Source organism: Martes martes (genome assembly GCF_963455335.1).
Source record: "Martes martes genome assembly, chromosome: 11".
Classification (NCBI taxonomy): Eukaryota; Metazoa; Chordata; class Mammalia; order Carnivora; family Mustelidae; genus Martes; species Martes martes.
In genome coordinates, this window is record NC_137899.1 from 9,596,818 (window position 1) to 9,610,867 (window position 14,050).

A 14,050-nucleotide genomic window follows, 5' to 3' on the forward strand; every position below is an offset into this window, starting at 1 on the left:
GACTCTTAACCCACTGAGCCACCCAGGCACCCCTCAAGTGAAAATTTCTCAAAATTTTTGACTACAGAATACATAGAAATATTTTTATAAAAAGTACAAATAATGAAAATAAAGCAAACACCCTCCAATTAATTAAAGGTCCCTTCTCTAATCCTAGCTAGGGCCACATCTCCTTTTGGTGTACTATTTCTTTCCAGATTAAAAAAAAATTATATATATATACACACACACACACACACACACATATATATATACACACACACACACACACACACACAAATATATACTTACTAAATGTACAAAAATAGTTGTGTGGATTTTTTTAAAAAACATAAATGGTAAATAGGACACATTCTACTGATGCTGTTCTACAATTTTTTCTTAAACATGTCTTAAGAATCTTTCCTTGATGGTTTTATATTTATCTACCTACCTCATAATTTTGAACTCTTATATCCCTGTGAATAAACCACACCCCTTTGAAGGACATTTACTTTCTTCCTAATTATTCACAATTATAAACAATGTTGTGATGAGAAGGCACATTAGAGTTTCTCCCATGTTTCCTCATGTGCCAAGAGCTCTCAAGTGTAGATACCTAGAACAAAACAGCTGGAGTGAAGGGAACGTGCATTTTAAATTTTAATAGGAAGAGCCTCTCCTCACCAGAAGTTTAATTACTGATTTAAACTTTCTTCCAACCTCTGGGCAAAGCATCTCAGTTTGTTTTCCTCCAAATAATTTTGCCAATAGGAGGAAAAAAAAAATAATCAACATTTAAAAATTTTTCTTTCTCTTAGGCTGAAAGTCCATACTTAAACGTTTTGTTCATACCAAAAATGGCAGTTCATGTCATATCTCAAAATGTCCTTCCTGTGTGGAAAAAAGAAAAAGACTAGGTTGTTTTCATAAAGTTGCTATAAATTATCATGAAATATAAAACTCCAAACAGCCATGCTGCTGTCAGACCAGAGCTACTTATTAATTGCCTTTCAGTATAATAACTTAGTTCCTTTTTTTCTTTCCTTTTCTGTTACAGCAACCTATTTCCAAATTCTGCCCATATAAGGAAAGACAATTTGTCACCAGAATTAGATAAAAACATACTTAAGTTTAGCGGAACAGTTGCAGGTGATGAAAATGAAAGCAAATAATTCATTGGCTGATACAGTTTTCATTTTGGCTAAACCTATACAACTGATTTTTTATTTTATTTTGATTATAGTATTAAAAATATGAAAGCATCAACGTCATTTTTATGTATTTAATTGTAAAATGCCCATCTATAGGCATGGTTAAAGTAATACATGAGTCATAAGAAAAGAAATGAACAGTCACAACACCATTACAGAGTACGTTAACTGCAGCCTCGCTCTACCGTACTCTGAAGATGGATTTGATGACCTAAAGCAAGAGTCAGTATGAGCTGGGTCTACTCAGTCCCAAGCAGCTAGAGATACACCATGACGGAACATATGGCCCTCTGCACGCGTAAACCACCATTTGCTTGTTACAACTCAGAACTGTCCATGTTCCTCAACTAAAACAGAGAACTGTATTTTCGTTGAAAAAGTTTCCCAATCACAATGGAGTCTCCCGGAGTCTCTCAGCTCATTACTAGCATTCACAATAAAATTCAATAAAGGTCAATTTACATAAGTGAAAAGATTTAAGAGCAATTTCTTATTACTTCTTTCCACTATAAAGTGTACCCATCCTTGCTTTAACCCAAGGGTTTCCTTTGTTTTCCCAATAATTTAAGTAGTTTACATAAGCAAAGCATAAGAAGTACAAAACTAGAGTTTTCTGAAAATTTTCAGAGATGTATTTCAAATGCAGACTATCAAAGCCGTAAAGGCTAGCCTTCACTGACAGCGAGACTTGCACATCCTTCTGATACAATGTGCAGTCATCCTGATTTACATCTGAAATGTAAGCTCGACCACATTAGCTGTCGTATTAGTGAATGGAACTAAACAAAATTATACTAAAGAACAATCTGCAACACTTAAAAGCATCTGTTACGTAGGGTTACCAGGACATAGAAGACTATTACCAACCATTTCACAGGAAGTATCTGCCTTCACATAGAAGCCAGAGAAACACTACAAGTTTTGTTGTGCCCTATCTTTTAACCGCAGCAACACTTCCACAATTATGTTATGGTATATTTACTTTAGTAGTGCTTATTTTCCACTACTTTAAAATTACCCAGAAACTGAGAAATTAACTTTATGATGAATTACATATAATTTTTTATCAAAAAAGTTTTTACAAAAACATTAATTCAGGAACTTTGCCCAAAAAATTTTACACAGAAACTATCTTTATAAAACATACAAAGAACTTTTCATTTCAACATTCTAGTGGCCCTTAGAAAGTTAAGTATCTTTTGATCAACATTTTGCAGATCCATGTATGTACATGATGTTTGCAGGCTAAAAGCAACTGTTTGCCTGGCTGCCTGCATCTTGGCTAGACTCTGACACCAAACATTCCTTTTTCTATTGAAACTAGCATATCTATTTGTACCTGCTTCAAGGCTCAGTTCAGATCTTTCCTCCCTCACTCTTCAAAATTAACAAATACCAATCAAATCTTAATGTATGGCATCATTCCAAAAATTACTAGACATCTGAAAGTGCCACAAATTACAATCCATTAGGGGCACCTAGGTGGCTCAGTGGGTTAAACCCTCGGCCTTTGGTTCAGGTCATGATCCTGGGGTCCTGGGATCAAGCCCTGCATCAGGCTCTCTGCTCAGGGGGGAAGCTGCTTCCCTCTCTCTCTCTGCCTATTGCCTACTTGTGATCTCTGTCTGTCAAATAAATAAATAAATAAATAAAATCTTAAAAATTACAATCCACAACTTACAGGAAGACAATAAAAACAGACCCAGAAATAACAGATTATGGAATTGGCAGATAAGGCATTATAAATATACTCAAGGATTTAGAGTAAAATATGACCATAACGAGAGAGATGATGGGTATGAAAAAGGACCAAATAGAACTTCTAAAGTATCTAAAACGAAAACTGCTCTGAATGGGCTTTATCGCACTGCACAAGAATCAGTGAATTTTAGGATACAGCAACAGAATTTTAAGACCTAGCAATTCAATCTTTAGAGGCGGGAAAAAAACAATAGGATCCCAGGGACCTGAGTGACAATATCAAGCAGTTTAACAGATGGTAATTGAAGGAACAAGAGAAGAGAGTTGGGGGGACACAAATTTTTTTTTTAAATAATGGCTGAAAAATTCCCAAACTGATAAAAACTATAATCCCAAAGATCCAACCAAGTAGCTCAAAGTAAACCCCAAGCAGAATAAACACAAAGAAAACCAAGGCTCATCATGCTCAAATTTCTGAATTACTGTCTTTAAAAGACACATTTATAAAGGAACGGAGAATCAATGCAGACTTCTTGTCATAAACAAAAGGCAAATGACAACTCGATGACATCTTTAAGTGCTGAGAAAAGACAGTGTGTCTAAAATGCACACTGTGGCTGGAAAAGGACTAGCAGGAGAGGTGTAAGTCAGACCGAAAAACAGGAGAGGAGGTCAGAACAATCTGAAACATTCTAGGTAAGGCAACGGGTTAGTATATAACCCTAAATATTTCCCTCCTAGATGCATAAAGCAGCACAACTCATGGCTAAAAGCTCTGGAATCACACACTCCCAGACTGAATCTTGGCTCTGTTATTTAGTGTGACTTTAGGTTGATTAGTCCTCTGAAATGTTTTCTCATATAAAATCTTGTTCTAAAATTTACAAATATATCCAGTAAAGCTGCAGGATACAAAATCAATATACCAAAATCATTGTGTTTATATACACTAACAATGAACTTTCAGAAAGAGAAATTAAGAAGACAATCCCATTTTCAACGGCATCAGGAAGAATAAAATACTTAGGAATAAATTTAACCAAGAAAGTGAAAGATCTACACAATGAAAACTATAAGACACTGATGAAAGAAATCAAAGACGACACAAGTAAGTGGAAAGATATACCATACTCATGGGTTGGAAGAGTACTATTGAATAGTCCATACTACCCAAAGTAATCTACAAATTCAACACAATTCATATCAAAATTCCAATGGCATTTTTCAGAGACACAGAAAAAAAAAATCCTAAAATTTGCATGGAACCACAAAAGGCCCTGAATAACAAAGGCAATCTTGAGAAACAACAAATCTGGATTTCGAAATATATTTCCAATTTCAAAATAAGTTACTACTCAACCATTAAAAAGAATGAAATCCTGCCATTTGTGACAAAACATAGACCCTGATATGCTAAGTGAAATGACAAACACCATATAATTTCACTCATATGCAGAATCTTAAAAAAAATGAACAAAACAAAATTCATAGATATAGAGAACATACTGGTAGTAACCAGAGGGTCAGTGGGAGAGAAGTGGGCAAAATGGGTGAAGGGGGCCAATTATATGAAGATGGATGGTAACTAGACTTTTAGTATTGATCACTTTGTAATACACCCACGTCAAGTCAGATTTTGTACGCCTGAAGTTTACATAATGTTATATACCAATTTTACCTCAAATACAAAAAATCTCTTGTGAAAAAACTGTGGGTGTGTGTGTGTATGTGTGTATTAAAGCTACAGCAATAAAAACAGTATGGTATTGGCATAAAAACAGATCAACGGAACAGAAATAGAAAGCCTAGAAATAAAACTATGCATAGATGGTCAATTAATTAATGAAAAAGGAGCCAAGAATATACAATAGAGAAAGGGCAGTCTCTTCAATAAGTTTTTTTTTAAACTGGATAGCTACATGTAACAGAATGAAACAGGATGCTTACCTCACATCATGCACAAAATAGATTAAAATAGATTAAACTCAAAATAGATTAAAGATTTGAATATAAGATATGAATATAAAACTCCTATGAAAAAACATAAGCTGTAAGCTCCTTGACATCAGTCTTGGCAATTTTCTTGGTTTGACAACAAAAGCAAAAATAAACAAGTGGGACTATATCAAATTAAAAAGCTTCTGCTCAGCGAAGGAAACCAGCAACAAAATGAAAAGCAATGTACGGAATGGAAGAAAATATTTGCAAATCATATGTCTGATAGGGGCTTAATATCCAAAGTATATAAAGAACTTATACAACCAATCTGATTTAAAAAATGGGTTGAGAAACTAAACAGATCATTTTTCCAAAAAAGACATAAATGTTCAACAGGTGCATGAAAACGTTCTCAGTATCACTAATCATCCAGGGAAAGGCAAATCAAAACCACAACTGGGTATAATCTCATACCTGTTAGGATGGCTATCATCACAGAGACAAGTGTTGGCAAAGATGCAGAGAAAAGGGAATCCTTGGGCACTGCTAGTGGGAATGTAAAGTGGTGCAGCCCCTATGAAAACAGTATGGGGGCACCAGGGTGGATCAGATGCTTAAGAGCCTGCCTTTGGCTCAGGTCATGATCCCAGAGTCCTGGGATCAAGCCCTGCATCTGGCTCCCTGCTCAGCGGGGACCCTGCTTCTCCCTCTCCTATTGCTCCCCCCTGCTTGTGTTCTCTCGCTCTGTCAAATAAATAAAATCTTAAAAAAAGAAAAGAAAAGGAAAGAAAAGACAGTATGGAGTTCATCAACAGAACTTCCATATGACCTAGCAATCCCACTTCTGGGTATATATACAAAAGAAATGAAAACAGAATCTCAAAAAGATTAACACTCCCCTATTCACTGAAGTGTCTATGAATGGATGAATGGAAGAATGGACAAAGAAGATGTGTTCTACATAAAATGGAATATTATTCAGCCATTTTAATATATTCCACTTATATGTGGAATCTAAAAAAGCAAAGCTCTTAGAAACAGAGACTAGACTGGTGGTTACCAGTGGGTGGGGAGGTGGAGGAAAAGGAGAGATATTGGTCAAAGGGTACAAACTTCCAGTTACAAGACAAGTAAGTTCTGGAAATTTAATGTATAGCATGGTGGGGATAGTTATATTATAACTATATAATATATATATAATGGTGGTGATGGTATATGATATGTTATATATGGTATATATGGTAGTTATACCATGGAATATGGTGTATGATGGTATATGATAGTTACATATAACTATATAATATATATATAATGGTGGTGATGGTAATATTATATACTCAAAAGTTACTGAGAGAGTAAATCTTAAATGTTCTTACCCACCCCCTCTCCACACCCCCCAACAAAAGGTAATTATATGCCTTGATGCTGGTGTTAACTAATGCTACGGTAGTAATCATCACACAATACATAAGGGTATCAAATCAACACATTCTACACCTCAGACTTACAAAATGTTTTATGTCAACTATATCTCAATAAACCTGAAAAATTTTTTAAAAATAAAGCAAACAATGTATATAAAGCACGTGAATACTTTCTATAAAGCTGGCTGAAAGACTTAGCATAGTGCCTGGCACACACAGTCACTTCTTACACAACTATGGTACTTTGTTCCCACAGCAACTAGCAAGCATTTCTGGTAAAACAGTAACATTGCTGTAATCATTCATATTTCCTTCACTAAGCAGATAGCACGGGGAGGGCAGAGGCTATGCTGTTCTTACTTTTATACTTTACTTTCATACCACTTTTATACTATTGGTACCTAGTGCATATGGCAGGTACTTAAGCATATGCGAAATGCATTAGTGACATGGGGATCATAAACCTGCCTGTTTCCCTCACAACAATCTACTGATGTGGCTGAGAATTTTGATACCTCAATACCCAAAAGCATATTTCTAAGACTTTCCCTTCACACAAAAAGTAGAATACAAATATTTTTAGACAAATCATATTGATGTGTGGTCCTGAAACCAAGATCACTAAATCAACAGAAGCCACCGAAGATTTCTAAGCAAGGGAATGATATTACCACATCTATGTGTTAGTAACCTACCAGAAGCCTGTGGAACATCCTAGAATTGAAGTCAGAGTGATCAGCCAAGAAGCTACTGAGAGTCCATCAGAGACCCAACAGAGAGGAGAAACAACAGGTACCAAGAAAAAGGGACGCAGGGATGAGGTTTAAGTGAAAAACTCGGTAATTTATTATTTACAAGCTTTTAAAGGAGATAAGGGAAAGGAGGAGAGTCAAGGTTTCAGGCCTGAGCTATGGGGGAATAACAATGGAAAAGGGGAACAAAAGAAAAAACAGGCATTATCAGGGCAATGCAGGGGAGCACACATACTGATCCTGAATTGATAATGATGTGTGGCTGGATACAGAGAGATGCAGTTGGAACTTAGAAGGTCCAGGGCTGGAGACAAAGATTTGGAAATAATCACTATAAATAGCTGAAGCCACAAACACAGGTTGTTATCACTCAGAGTAAATGCACAGAACATAAATGCATGACAAGAATGCCACTAACAACCTCTGCACTTGTATTCACACGGCAGAAGCAGGGTGAAAGGCTGTGACAGATTTAAAAGAAAAAAAAAGAGAGAGAGACCCTGAAAGCCAAGAAAGAACATCATTTCAAGAAAGGAGGTATAATATAACAAAGGGTTTACAGAGAGTAAGAAGTGGAGTGAACGCTAAAAAGAGGAGACGGATTTTGGCAAACAGGGGTTGGGAAGAGCAGGTGCGGCACCGGAGAGTCATGGCGCACCGGCCCTAGCAGACGCGAGGATCGGCCGAGAATGAAATGGACGAGGTGAGGAAAGCTGTAAATGCAGCCTGCTCCTTTACAGAGTACGGCAGGAAAGGACAAAGCAAGCCAGGACCATGGTTTAAAGACGGTCAAAGCTGAGGGAAAGGAATTTTAGGATAAGAGAGACAGCCACACTGGAAGACAAGGGCAGAGCACCGCCTGGCAAGAGGGGCTGAAAAGCTGAGAGAGGTCAGTGAACTCACCTTAAAACAAAACAACGGCCCTAGAAAAGGAAGGAAGAGACTCAACGAGCACAAGTTAAGGTCTTAGCCTGAGTTAAGCAGTGGAAACTTCGGTTAGAAGCGAAGGGGTGAGGGATGCTGCGGGAGAGTGCCTGCCGGCCTTTATTCTCTCCAGGAAGGGGACAAAGGGCCAGGTGTCTCGGAAAAGATGGGAAGCAGGTGATGTAGTGAGTGTGTTAAAGGTTTTGAGTAGATCCCGGCGGGGGCGGGGGGGAGCATATTAAAAGAATGAGAGATTAGGTAAAGAACTAACTACCCAAGGACAGCGAAAGCTCATCTGAGAACTCCGCACTTGTAACCAGCAGGTCCGAGATGACACAGATCTTCCCCTGAGCGTGCAGGAGGCAGCACGGGGCTGGGGTTTCAGAGGGGCAAAAGGAGCTGCAGAGAAGACTAGGAGGAAGAAGGAAATAACGCGAGGTGCTGGCGAGAGACTAGCTGAACTAACCACGGAAGAAAAGGGAATCGCAGAAAGGAAGCGAGTCCGGAGCCGGCTGAAAGACCAGGAGACCTGGGAAGAGCCCAGGATTAAAGGCGGAAGAGCAGGTTTGGCGAGAACAGGAGAGGAATGAGAGTAGCATTTCACACAGTCTTTTCTAGATCAAATTCCAGTTCGGCCTTGATCCTCTCCAAAACAAACTGGAAACCAAAATCTAGGTAGGCAGGGGATTTATATATGAGATTCCTAGACCAACTTTTTTTTAAGTTAGAAAACTTTATTCAGATATGATCCACATATACTACATTTGTTAACCATCCCATCATTTTTAATATTTTTACTATAATTAAAAATACCCTATGTGAAACACATTTTATAATTTCTCTAGAAGCGATTCCTATAAGTGAAATTACTGAATTAAAATTTATGAACACAATGCTCTTGAATTACATTATCAAGAGGGAGCCACTAGTTTAGCCATCTAGAATTTGGTTTCTATAAACTTTCAAATTTTTTAAGAACAATACTACACATTTGTAACTTTTTTCTTTTTAACAATATTTTTTAAAAATCTATGTTGAAACACTTATATCCACATTAGCTTTTTAAATGACTGCACAGTAATACACTTTGTGACATTATCACTTATTTAACCAACTGAGCCCTTTCTATTAAACAATTGGGTTATTTCTTTTTTGTTGCATTAAAAAAAACCTTCACTGAATATTTTCTAACGCATCTTTGCTCAACTGCCCGATTATTTCCTTGTGAAAAAATATGTAAGTGAAATTGCTGGATTAAAGAGTGTTTGTCGTTGTTATTGTTTTCAGTTTTTGATACACAACTCCAGTCTGTCCTCCAGAAAAGTTGCACCAATTAATACTCCCACCTGTAGCATAAATCAGATGGTTCAACTCATGAACATCACTTTTTCTTTATGATCTCTGCCACTCTTGTAAGGGGAAATATTTTTAAATTTACATTATAAAAATCCTAAGAATTAATATTTTTCATATACATATAGGCCATTTAAATATATGTACATCTATGTGGAATTTCCCTTCATATCTGTTAAAAAAGAAAGGCATAGGCCCAACCTGGTGTCACCAAATCAACAAATCACCAAACTAGGGCTTCATATCTAACCTAATTGCAGTTTCAACCGCCCCTAGAAGTGTAAGTCTTTTTTTTTTTTTTTTTAAGATTTTTTATTTGTTTATTTGACAGAGATCACAAGTAGGCAGAGATTAAGGCGGGGGGGGGGGGGAAGCAGGCTCCCCACCGAGCAGAGAGCCCGATGCAAGGCCAGATCCCAGGACCCTGAGATCATGACCTGAGCTGAAGGCAGAGGCTTAACCCACTGAGCCACCCAGGTGCCCCTAGAAGTATAAGTCTTAACCAGTCAGTCAGAAAATTTCTGACCAGCATCAGCAAGGAATCTCACATGGGCCCTATCCATCCCCACAAAAGATGATGAGGTAATCCACCTAATTAAGACCCACTGCCCTCCCCATAAGGGAAGGTAATCTTGCCTGAAACAATCCTTTTTTTCCCCTCTTTTGTTAATAACTTCTTGCCACACCCTCCTTCCTAGAAAACCTGTCCACTTTGTACAACTCCTTGGAGCTGCCCTCCACTTGCCAGAATCACTTAATAAAGCTGATCAGATTTCCAATTTTACTTGGTTGAAATTTTGTTTAACATATCCTTTGTCCATTGTTTTTAAACTGGGAGGTTCACGTTTTTGTGTAATTTGTAGTATCTAGTTACAGAGTAAATAAATTTTAAGCATTTTGGATGAACAGATAAAACTATTCTCCCTGAGCTTGTCTTTTCATTTTGTATTTCTTGATGTAGTTAAGACTTTTATATGTATTCAAATCTATCAATCATTTCCTTTAGAAAGAGAAGGAGAGGGAAAATGGATTTCTTAAGAAAAAACTGTCCATTTTCCGAAGCTGTTTCCTATACAGTCCCTACTTACTCAAATGAAAACATAGTATGAATCAAACAATTGTTTCTGAAAGAAAGGAGAATATTAACTCAAACTATATGAACATGTAAGAGACTGTGAAATGTCTCTTATTTTAATATTACCTTGGTATCACTTACTTTCTGAAGAGTGCCTCTAATAAGAACACAAGAGAACTTTACTATCAGAAGAATTTCATTAAAGAATGAAAATTAAAAATCTAATATACACGCATTCTTATTAATTTGGTATTTTCCAAATTAACAAGAGAAACACATGAAAAATTTCTGGAAAATCTTCAGATTTCCAGAGCTAGGCTACAACACATATCACAGATGACTAGCATCCTATGAAGTATGGACTATCTAACAAACTCTAAGGAAAATAATACTTACTATTCGAGAACTAAGATCATTTCTGATGGCGTTTCATAGACTTCATGTAAATTAATGACCCAAGGATTGTCCTGTGCTAGTTCAAGAACAGCAATCTCATGAATTATTTCCATCCGACAATCTTGACCTTTTCTTCTTTTTCTCATGAACTTTGCTGCAAATTCTTTTCCAGAATCTTTCTTTATGCATTTCCTCACCACCGCAAATTTCCCCCTAGAATTAAACAAAAACATTCCCTGTTAAATTTGACAACTTTCTAGAGATGGTAAACTTTCATAAAATTTCCAAATATTCATCAGTGGATAATCAAATTCAGACCATATTCAATCACAAATGCAGCACTACCACTTAGGAATTTAATAAGTACAGCTCTAATCAAATACAATGTAACTGGTAAACCTGCAAAATTACTTCTGAAGAGAGAATAACCATATATTAAAGTCACTATTTTTTGCAGTTATACAATTTACTTTTTTACATTTATACATAAGAATGATTTGAATCTTGAAAAAAGGTATTAGACTTGTTAAGAGAAACTGGTTATCAGAATTCTTAAAAGAATTGAACTGACTAATATTACATTGCCTTTCAAAACTACAAAAGTTAGGGATCTCACTTATATATTTCAACTGCAGCATCAGCTGGAACTGTCTAGTTTTCCTATAAAGACAGATATAACAAGTATCATTTTGATGCACTACACCATCACTTGTTATTAAACTAGTTAGGAAGTCACAGGGGAGTCAGTGTAACAAACTAAGCAAATTAAGGCTATGAGTTCTGGAATTAGACATGGGTTTGAATCCCCAAAATAGCTCTGCAGCCCACTTGGGCAATTCATTAAACCTTTTTAAATCTCATCTTCCTTATCTGTAAAGGAGGACACACCAGAATCCACTTGACAGGGTTGTGTAAGAATTCAAGCACATAATACATAGCAATTGCTTAACATGGGATTTGTCACATAATAAGTGCTAAATAAAAAGTTATTAACCAAACAAATCATTAATTTGTGATAGTCATCACCCAAAATACCCAATCTTTAAGTTGGAAGGCAGCTTAGGAATCAGTTTTCGTTTCTGTTTTTTTTTTTTTTTTTCTTCTTTTTTTTAAACCTACGGCCAAATGCCAGTATCAGTGTCTTCTTTCAAACTGTGAGGTTGTTTCTTCCACTCTTGGGTGCATATTATTTTAATAAGATTTTCATCACAAGCCTAAAGTGAAGGGCTGTTGAGTCTGGGCTTTTTGCTGAGCAGTACAGAAAGACCTTTCTCTTCCAAATGCAAATCTATTGGGTATTGATGGAACCTGGGATCTGTTAACTGCCACTCCCTTTTCCCTTTTTTTTTTTTTTTTTAAGACTTTTATTTATTTGAGAGAGATGGAGAGAGAAAGAGTACAAGTGGGGTGGGGCAGGAGCAGAGGGAGCAGGAGAAGCTGGCTCCCCGTTGAGCAGAGAGCTCCATCCCAGGACCCTGGGATCACAACCTGAGCCCTCACGTGCCCCTCCTTTTTCCAATTTTCAATCATTCCTTATCCCCATAAAGGTTCTGAAGACTTTCTCATTATTCTAGGTTTGGACCCAGCATTCTAGACTATTGATGTAATTCTTCCTTCCTAGCTGCTGTTAACCACAAATATATTTTTCATGCACTTTATACTTTTGTAACCACCACTAGTAAAAATGTTAAAGGATATATCCTTAGGTATAACTGTGAATGTAGTTGCTCACATAAGTTACAATCTACCTAACAGCACCCTCGTTCAGATCAAAGTTCTTTTTGTTCACAAAAATGTGAAAGACGTCTATAGATGCTTAGAGGGATTAAATCATAAACCTATTCATCACAGACTAATGCCTTTTATTTTACTCCACAAAATCATTAGACTAACATCTCCATCAAGTTTTAAAAGATTTCTGATGACTTTTGAGTTCTTTTGAGAAAAAAAAAAGCATAGATATTAAAAGAATCAGGGGTGCCTGGGTGGCTCAGTTGGTTAAGCATCTGCCTTCAGCTCAGGTCATGGTCTCAGGGTCCTGGGATCAAGCCCCACACTGGGCTCCCTGCTCAGTGCGGGGTCTGCTTCTCCCTCTCCCTCTGCCCCTCACTTGTGCTCTCTCTCAAATAAATAAAATCTTTAAAAAAAATAAAAAGAATCAAATTATTACTATGTCAGAAGTTTCAAAAGAGAAAAAGAGAGGAAGTTTAATTTATTAAAAAACCGACCAACATATATAATTGACAGCAAGCATGTTCCTGGTAATTTAGAAATGACTCTGTTGAACTGCTTTGAAAATACTCTTCCATCAAATACACAAATGTTCACTGTTCACACACTTAACATTCCAGGCAATACAGTACTCTGCAGTCAGTAAAATACAACTTCATACCTGGCCTGAATGTGTATTTTTGAATAGATGGGAAGACAAATGACTCAAAAGAGAAAGGGATTCAGACACATTGCAAACCTACAAACTCTGGGAGCCCTTTTACAGAAAAGTTATTGCTAAATTCCAGAACCAGAGGCAAATACAGGAAAGAGACCCATACTCAATTCGACAGACATCTGGAGCCATACAACCATTTCTTAGGGTCGCCAGCACAGTTCCCGTGGCTCTCCACCCCCACCAGTGACTAGTCTGGACATCGCTTTTGTTTTTGTGGAAGCACTCTTCACAGTTTTAGGTTTATTCTTTTCTTTCCACCGTGTCATGCACTATATTGGAAGTCAGCACATTTTTCTGTAAAGGGGCAGATAGCAAATATTTTCGGTCTTGCTGGTCTCTGTTGCCACTATGCAAGTCCGCTATTGTAAAATGAAAGCACAGACAAAAGGTAAATGAATGGGTGGCTCTGGGTTAAAACAAAACAGAACAAAACAAAACACTTTATGGACTTTGAAATGTGAATTTCATATAATTTCCATGTTATCAAATATTACTGATTTTTTCAACTATTTAAAATTGTAAAAGCCATTCTGTATAGCTCAGGAGCCTTACAAAAATAGGCGGCCAGCAACTGTCAGCCAAGCCCTGCATTATCCCACACTGAAGAAACTCGTCCTTCATTCTGATACTAAAACTAACGGCAAGAACAGCAGATCATGAGGGTTTTGAGGAAACCTGTACCGCCTTCACCTCTAGATGACTGGTGCGATGGGACGGAACCCTTGGAATTACTCAAGGAAGAGTACAAAGGAGATAAAAAGATTTCTGAAACTGTTCTTTCTGTAGAGCAACACAGTACCCAGAAATGGGAGATTCAGCATTCAAGGCGCGGAGTCCTAGTGCAC

The 14,050-nt window shown here is 37.0% G+C and overlaps 1 protein-coding gene across 2 annotated transcripts in view; it reads right to left on the reverse strand.

Annotated features, from left to right (window-relative positions):
• STK17A (serine/threonine kinase 17a) overlaps positions 1-14,050 on the reverse strand; it is a 40,452-nt gene that overhangs the window by 18,976 nt on the left and 7,426 nt on the right. For both annotated transcript variants that reach the window (XM_080819044.1, XM_080819045.1), the window contains exon 2: positions 10,757-10,969. In XM_080819044.1, the coding sequence (XP_080675170.1) occupies positions 10,757-10,969 (213 nt within the window). The remainder of the gene's footprint in view (positions 1-10,756; positions 10,970-14,050) is intronic.